The 8,740-nt window shown below is 32.3% G+C and overlaps 2 protein-coding genes across 2 annotated transcripts; one reads left to right on the plus strand and one right to left on the minus strand.

Annotated features, from left to right (window-relative positions):
* Positions 1 to 1,703: 1,703 nt before the first annotated feature.
* LOC123924679 (protein BPS1, chloroplastic-like) lies at positions 1,704 to 2,983 on the plus strand. Its single transcript, XM_045977638.1, has one exon. It carries the CDS (start codon positions 1,907 to 1,909, stop codon positions 2,855 to 2,857), a length of 951 nt encoding a protein of 316 aa, XP_045833594.1. The 5' UTR covers positions 1,704 to 1,906; the 3' UTR covers positions 2,858 to 2,983.
* Positions 2,984 to 3,381: 398 nt separating this feature from the next.
* LOC123923348 (agamous-like MADS-box protein AGL15) lies at positions 3,382 to 7,783 on the minus strand. Its single transcript, XM_045976036.1, has 8 exons — positions 7,323 to 7,783; positions 6,166 to 6,241; positions 5,957 to 6,021; positions 5,748 to 5,847; positions 5,445 to 5,486; positions 4,552 to 4,593; positions 4,278 to 4,450; positions 3,382 to 3,724 (listed from the first exon to the last, which is right to left on the minus strand). The coding sequence occupies exons 1-8, from the start codon at positions 7,502 to 7,504 to the stop codon at positions 3,661 to 3,663; spliced, it is 744 nt and encodes a 247-aa protein (XP_045831992.1). The 5' UTR covers positions 7,505 to 7,783; the 3' UTR covers positions 3,382 to 3,660.
* Between the last annotated feature and the right edge of the window lie 957 nt (positions 7,784 to 8,740).

Raw genomic sequence — 8,740 nt, forward strand, 5'->3', positions numbered from 1 at the left:
ATTTCCATACCAAATGAGACAATTTCTCAATAAATCTCTACTCACCTTAGCAAATTAACATCCCTAATTACATATCATGTGAGCAACAAATGTGACTTTTTGTGTGTCTTGCACACTTGCATTGAACCTTGTTCATGAAGACTAATCCAAGTTGACCCAATTGCAAATTATGATAATCGCACAAGTTTCTTTCATAGTAACCTTTTGCAAACTTTGCTTTGAGCACTTTACACGCAAAACCAACACAATATGAGTTGGATTGTCACTTAAGTAAGCATTAAATATTCATCCTCTATACTGACCAAAAAAAAAAACATCGTCCCTCTATCCCAAAATGAATTTGGGATTAATTCATTTTGACCATGTGTATTATTCTTTTTGACACAAGCAAACTTAGTGTATTTTATTCATAATAATGATTTCAATACAAGGTGGATAATAATCAAAGACTTAGAGACTAACATTAAACTGAGTTGCATGCGAAAGATTATGAGCTACTTGATTGACTTGTCTCCTAATATAATTGATCTTACAGTTTGAATCATATTTAATACACTACAAAACAACTCAATGATAACACCAAACTTTGTTTCTAAACTTTTTGTAATTTTTACTATTACACAATTAAAAATGGTACTGATCAAAATTATAATGAGACGGTGGACTGAATTAATCATTGTAAAACAGAGGATTGCTATGAAGATAAGGAGAAATTCGATTCAATATGTTATCCTTGTAGTCAAATAATAGACAACAACAAGTTGATCATTTAATAATGGAAATTTTATTCTAAAAAAATTATCATATGATTCATGATCATATTTGACCGCCGACAAAATGAGTTTTCAATGGGTAATACTATACGTGGTTTACATCACAAAGTTTACTATTTCATCCATCTTATCATATGTTACACGATTTCAAATTATTTAAGATGACACTTGTTGCAAGTTGTTTTTCAATGTTTCTGGATTTTATTATTGTAAAAAATGACATTATCAATTGTTAGTTGATTTAGCGGTAATTGACGCTGAACTTAGCATGAAGGATTATGGTTCGATCACCCGCAATTATGATCAGGAGGAGGCTAGAACCTACTTGATGTCAGAACTGACATCCGAACCAGATTAAACTGATGGTGAAAGTAAAAAAAATGGCACTTATTATGTTACAGCGAACTTAACTATTTTTTTGGCAGTGAACTTAACTTCCTTTTTTGACAATATAGTCAACTTAACTTAGTTAGTAGAGATATTTTTGGGGAGTCTGAGGGAGCTCGGGAGGAATAATGGACCATAAGAAAGGGAGATGTCACATCTTCACCCAAAACCTTAAGGCATTAAGTTAATTGGTCACCTCTCTTATAAATCCAACATTATTCCCATACATAGTCGATGTGGGACTTAAGCCGAACCGTAGCTCCGATATCACTTGTTGGGGAGTCCGGGGGGCTCGGGAGAAACAATGAGTCAATGCTTCATGACCATAAAAGAGGGAGACGCCACATCTCCATCCAAAATCTTAAGGTATTAGCTTAATGAATCACCTCTTTTATAAATTCAACATTCTTCTCATATATAGCCGACACTCACACTTGAAAATCAACAGATATAATATTATATATGTATCGGTCGAAGTTTGGATTCCAAACACTTAAATTATTTACCTTTAAGAGTAGAATTATAATCGGCGATAGTTGTCCAAAAATGATACTTATTCTATTATATGACGGAGCGAGTAAATTCAACTTTTTTTATGTTTATTTAAAGATAAGTCACAAAAACTTTGAAGTAATCATCTATATATAAACTACTAATCTTTCAAACCTTTTTGTCTTTGAATTCTAGTTGTTAACACACACACATCACACAAATTTATAGAACTTCTCTTTCTATTGTCATCTTCCATGGTAATACTCTTAGGACACAAATTTACAAAACTCTGCAACAAGCTGGAGAATCACAACCATCATCACCATGATCATCACTATCAATCTGAGGATTTATCAGAATCCCTGAAGGTTTTCCGATCCGAGGTTTCGAAACTAATAAACGAATTAGCATTAGATTCGAAACCTGGATCAGAGATCCTATCGTTACTTTGGATTCAAAAATGTCTGGGAATCTTACCCTTGATCAACAAGGCTTTTGTAAAGCTTACTTTGGAGATAGATTATCCAATAAGTAAATGGAAGGTTGATTCCATTGAAGAGTATCTTAGCTATAGTTTGTGTTTGTTAGATCTTTTCAATTCAATATCTTCTTGTTTTTCTCATATTGAAAAGACTAAGCTTTCTCTTATTCATGCCTTGCAACTGTTTGAGAATTCGCCGGCTTCGGATACAAGTAATAATAATCAGCAGCATCTCAAAGGTATTAACCCAAGTTGTTTGAATACAAAATTTGGTGATGAGTTGTGTAAAAAAAGTGATATAGTAAGGTTTTTTTCTGGTAAGGAATTGATTGTTAATGAAGGTGTGAAAGAATTGAAGAAATTTGGTTTCTGGGTATGTGGAATTTTGTTATCTGGTTTGTGTAGTGATGTTAAGCCATATATTGAGGTTAAGAAAATGGCTGGTGGGTTTGATGGTTCTTTAGTTTTCACACTTGATTCTAAAATCAGTGAAGGGTTAGATGAGAAAACTTTGATCTTGAAGGAGGTGAAGGAGGTGAATGATGCTGTTGATTGTGTTCTTGGTGCTTCAGATGAAGTGAAAAATGATGCAGTAAATGAATTGAAGATAAAGGTGAACAAGTTTGTTGAGGTATTTGATGCTGTAAAATCAGAGGTGGATGATCTTTTTTCTATGGTAATGGCACTTAGAATTGAGTTAATTGATCATCTAAGGAAACAATGATAGAAATTTGTTACTTGATTTTTCATGTAAAGATTAATAGGTTGCAAGTTGTTTTTTAATGTTTCTGAATTTTATGATTATTGTAAAGTCATGTAAATATCAAATACAAGTGATTTGTTTGCAGAATAGAGTGTGTATAAAGAATAGTGAAGAATACAATTCAAATGATTGAAAAAGCATGTGTATTTTGAGTTTACAACCTGTCCTTGAGTATGATTCATCTCCTTTAGACATTTTCTTTATCGTTAAGAGATGCCTGATCGATGAATTGAACCGTGTTATGATTTATTATGTGCCAAACATATCGGCCTGATCCTTAAGATTGGAATCGTTTCACGTCTATCTATTTCGTGTATTCTTGTGAGGAGAAGCCCCCTTTTTCCTACTTTATAGATCTTTATGACAAAATAGGTTTTATTCCATATACACACCCCGATCTAAGCTCCGAAAGGAATGAACATGATATTTGCGAGGTAGTCCAACGTTACTGATTAAAAGTAAAAGGAAAACATAAAGCAAGAATGTGCAATAAGCCTAAGCATATTTTTCATGAAAACTAAAACAAGGTTCAGAATTTAAGATTTTTACAGCCATTATCCCAAAAATTGGTATAATCATTAATCAGCACCTTGCAAAATACCCTTAAAAGAGGAGCCAGATTCTACATTTATAATCTGGTTGTCGCCTACAATCCTACATTTCCTATGTGATCTTAACTGATACTTTGCACAACTACACCTGCACTAAATTAGTCTCAAGTTCCACTTTTTGCCAGAACTGGATCAGAGCAAAGCCTTCCGACTCTACGAATCATTAGAAATTTTTTTTTTCTCAGGAGTCTTCTTATTACGAACATCAGTTGGTAGCCTGCAAAACAAGCCGCGAAATGAGACTACACAAAATTGGCACACTAAACAAAAATGGGGAAAACCTTTCAAATCTTTCCTGTACAATAATAAAGTTTTCACACATAGCTAACAAATTAATCACATAATGAAAAAATGTTAAGAAAAAGGTTCGAAAAATAGAAGCAAACTTGGAACTATCACAAGCTATATGGCACCAACACTTCATATTGAAGACGCGCCTGGTGTCCAATGTATGTCAGTGTAAGGTACTTGCACGTCGCCTAAACATGTTATATTCAATCACTTCCATTTTCTTAAACTGTTATTCAATCAGTGTCGTGTCTGGTGTCTTGAATGTGTCAGTTCTTCATAGATTACAATTAACGATTTTAAATTAGGTTCCTCGACTAAGTTTGGCTTAGCAGTATTCTATAACAAAGTTGACTAAGTTTGGTTTAAGACCATCCATGAACAACTCAAATCATAACAAAAGTATGTATTTTTTTTCCATGACAATTAACAATATGATTTTGAATGAAGCTTAGTTGTTTGGAAAAAGAAAGGCATAGTACCCTAGATGCAATGTGGTGTCTGAATCAGCTTTATCATTTGCACAGTTTCTGGCGAAGCTGGGACATTTAACACTGTTATCTACAAATGAATTCTTTCTTTCCACATGGTGATACTGAAGATAAGTTGGCATTACACGTTCTGCTATCGGAAACAAGCATCGAAGCTCCTCAACCTGTAATTATAATGATCGACAAAAGCACATTTATAATGAGTCATATGTTATTCAAAAACAGAAAAGTTATAAGATTAAAATCATATTAACAATATCATTGCCTGTCTTCGCAAAGTTTCATTCTCCAGCATAGCCTTCTGCTCCTGGAAAAAATAAATCAAACAATAATCAGAACGAAAAGATAGTATCCCTTTCCCTTGCTTCATAGTTCTTCGTAGATTACAAGAAATTGGTACATGACAAAGCTATTTTTAATACTCTAATTGACACATCATTGTTGCACCACATTATCACTAAGTGAAGTAACTTCCAAGTTTTCATCCCTTGAAATTTGAATTTGCCACATGTGCCATTATAGTGTTATCAATAGCAGACCGCGGAAAAGTTCAGAATGCAAAGACGCTACTATGTGAAGTAGCGGAAGCCACATAGTGGTTCATAAACCATTATATATAAAAAGGTATGTTACAAATACTGACAAAATACTGATAATTCATAATTCTGATTACCAAAAACAAAATAAGGAAGAGAAGGGAGATGAAAAGAACAAAACTAAAAGAGTAATAGAGGAAGAAGAAAGAATCCGTGTAAGAGAAGAGAAGGAAAAGGAAACAAACTGACATGAAAACAGGAGGAAAGAAGAAAGGAACCAAAAAAGCGGAGAGCATAAGGAGAATAAAGAAATTGAATAGCCGAATATAAGGGAAAGGAAATAAACATAAAAAAAAATGAGGATGAGACGTGAAAGAAATGAAGAAGAAAAAAACAGAACAGAAGAAAGAAATCAAAACAATAGGGAAAGATCAAGAAGAATACATGGACTAAATTCTCTTTCAAAAAGATTTAGAAATAAAGACTAGTAACCAAGTTATGCATTATGCTCACGATTTCTCAAGATAAAGTGATTTATGTATGACATAATAGTTACACCTTAAAATAAACCAATATGGCATATCCACTCAAAACCTCAAATGTTTGATGTTATTCAATATACCTGTATTCTAGACTGCTCCAGTTGTTCCATAAGCAATTCTTCCTGGAAGAAGAGATATAACGGATTAAAGGTCTCGCATGTTTTTATGAGCATAAACAAACTTATAGCAGGACTTCATTTTGTTGAGGTACAGTGTTATTGATTGCGGATGGCAAACCATTTCGGTAAGCCAGAAATCCACCATTTTGAGATGCCGTATTCATCATAAAATGCCATGGCACCGGCATCCTTCACAATCAGGCATGGCGGTCCATGGCCGATATTTGACAACATACAAAAATAGGAAAGGGTTAAGATAAGGACCTTCCTCTCCTTCACGGATAATAGTCCCTCATTAATTTGCTGCTCTAGATGTTGCAGTTCCTTTAAACCCAATCCTGTTAAGTCCTTTCCCAACAGCCGTCTATAAGCAGAAATAAAAATGATCAGAAAAGGAAAATCTTGTTACGAGTTAACACAAACGAAAATGACATAAGAAGAAGAAATTTAAGACGATTGAAAACAACACATACAGTTGATTTGTTTCTAGTTTTGCAATTTCATCTTTAAGAATCTCCACCATCTTAGTATCATCCTTCTGAAGAAAATACTTGTTAATAGACATTAAAATCAGGCAACAAATCAACGAATAAATCACAAGTATCTAATGAAGGAATTCATAACTCGACTCAAACAGCATTGTTTAATCAATCATTTCTAACTATTACTGATTAATGATTACCTCTGTTTTATATTCTACCGATGCACTCTCTGAAGAATCCGTGCATTTGTTGTATCTTGAAAGTGTTCGCTTCATACTGCAAGTATAAAAAATTGGTTTGGTTAGTAGGAAATTGAGCATAACAAAGCTTTGAAACACACAATAAAGAAGGTAATTTGAAAAATAAACATAGCTGTTCATAATTTTGAAAAAAAACATAGATTTGCAATCCATGCTAATAAAGCCTATTGTGGACCGATTTGGCTTCTCTAAAGTGAAAGATTCACTTCAGAGGGTAAAGTAAGTAATCTCAAGCATTAATAAGAAAATCAACAATTGATATTTCAATAGACTGATAATTTGTTATGCATATACACGTGACACTAATAGTTGATTTTCTCGTCAACGGTTACAATTTGTTTTGCATAATATTGCATATACACGAGTCAATCGTTGATTTTGTCGTCAACGGCTATAATATGTTATGCATATACACACGGCATCAAAAATACTTGATTTCCTCGTCAACGCTATAATTTGTTATGCATAAACACAGGACACCAATAGTTGATTGTGTCGTCAACGGCTATAATTTGTTATGCATATACACACAATGCAACATCAATAGTTCATTTTCTCGTCAACTGTTTACTTTACCCTTAAAAGTCAAGTGATTGCTTTAGAGGAAACAAATTCATTGTAAACAAGATATGGAAAGTGATATAATATAAGATATCTTATGAAGTTGTTGAGAAGCAGTTATGGCAGAGTGATGCTTGCTAGCAGAAGAAACAAACACAATTTCTTCAATGAGTAAGGTCTAATAAAAATCACTTAAAAATGATTAAAAAATGTCAAAATCAACATTTTAGTAACTCAACATGAACATGTAAAATCAAAACAACATAGTCAAACAAATAAATGTGAAATTCAAACTTCCTAAATTAACCTAAAAATTAACAAAATCATAATTCCAAATTCCAATATACAATTAAAAAAATAAAAAATCATATTCTTTTTACATGCAACAATCAACAACAAGGAAAACAAACATCAAACAACCAAGAGATTAAACATATATTTGACAATCCTAATGAAACATCAACAAACAAAACTCACAAACAAAGTAAAACAAACATGCAATAAAATCAAAAAACTCAAAAACCTCAAAAACATACCCAGAACTTGAAAACTCAAAAAGTTTCCCTGTGTTTGAAAAAATGATAACAGCAACCTCAGCATCACAAAGAATAGCTAGCTCCTGAGCCTTTTTCAACAACCCAGTTCTTCTCTTAGAAAATGTAACTTGTCTACTATTAGCATTTTCAATCCTTTTAATCTCAATTTTTCCCCTACCCATTTCTTCTTTTTCAAAACAAAGAAAACCCAATTGATCAAAATGAAGAATAAAAATAAACCCAGTTGTAAAAATTGAATTTTTAATTGAAAAAAAAGTATAAAGGTTGTTCCTTTTTTGTCTCAACTAGTTAAAAACCACCAACCCATTTGGCCTATGAGGGTTTTGAATGTTCTGCATTACTTAGGAAAGAGGGTTGGAAAATTTTAAGGGAGAAGATAAATAAAGGGGCTAAGGAGAGAGAGAAGGAGCGTTTTTTCCCCAAATGGCGAATGCTTGAAACGGCAACTTTGCATGGCTTTGTATCTTTTATAGAAGTTGTGCATGACTCTATTTTTATTTTTTTTAATTTTTAATTTTTTTTATATTTTATTTTGTTTTTCTACATTTAGAGTGAGTTTCAGTGTAATTGGCCCTTTCTTGTGGGTACCACTCTAGTTTTTCTTTTCTTTAATTGAGGTTTGTTGTTTTGTGTTTTTTTGGAAATTTATTTATGAAGAATAAAAAATATTAATAGTTGATTTTTTTTGTTAACTCGCGAGGAGGTTCGATAATCTGAAATTTGGTCATGAAATAAGTTAAATTCGACAAATATTTGTTTCTTTTAGGAATATTTACTAACCACTTGAGTTCAATAATTTGACTTAAATTTAAATATTTTGGGGCATTAACCTTCTTTGTAATAAAAAAAAAAGTTTAAATAGTGTGTCACTTTATAATATTAATTAATTATTGATGGAAAATATTAACTTTTGTACTAGCAACTCAAAATAGAAATATCATCTTAAAAGTTATAGTTTAAATTTTCAGTTTAATGTTTCTCATTTATAGGGAGAAATATTTATGTGGACAGATTCTACATTGCGAGTTATTTTGTTGATGGTCGAGATAAATTAGGGTGCTCGCGGTACGGTTTGGTTTGGTAAAATAACATCACACTATCGATAAAAGTTGTTTATCGAAAATAATATTACAACACCAAAATAATATTACAGTACAAAAAATAAAAAACAACTTGAAGTTCCATTAATTTGGTCGACTGACTTGGTAATTTGGCTATGTATATTGAAATATAAATATATAATAGTAACTTAATGCAGTTTTTGCAGTATCCGCGGTTTTTGAGGTTTTTACGATTTGCGGTTTATTCGGTTTGCGGTTCAATAAGAAATTCATCCAAATACATTCAAAGCAAATGCGGTTTTTGCGATTTTCGATTTGGTTCGGTTTGTGGTTTTA

The sequence above is a fragment of the Trifolium pratense genome, linkage group LG4, assembly GCF_020283565.1.
Source record: "Trifolium pratense cultivar HEN17-A07 linkage group LG4, ARS_RC_1.1, whole genome shotgun sequence".
Lineage (NCBI taxonomy): Eukaryota > Viridiplantae > Streptophyta > Magnoliopsida > Fabales > Fabaceae > Trifolium > Trifolium pratense.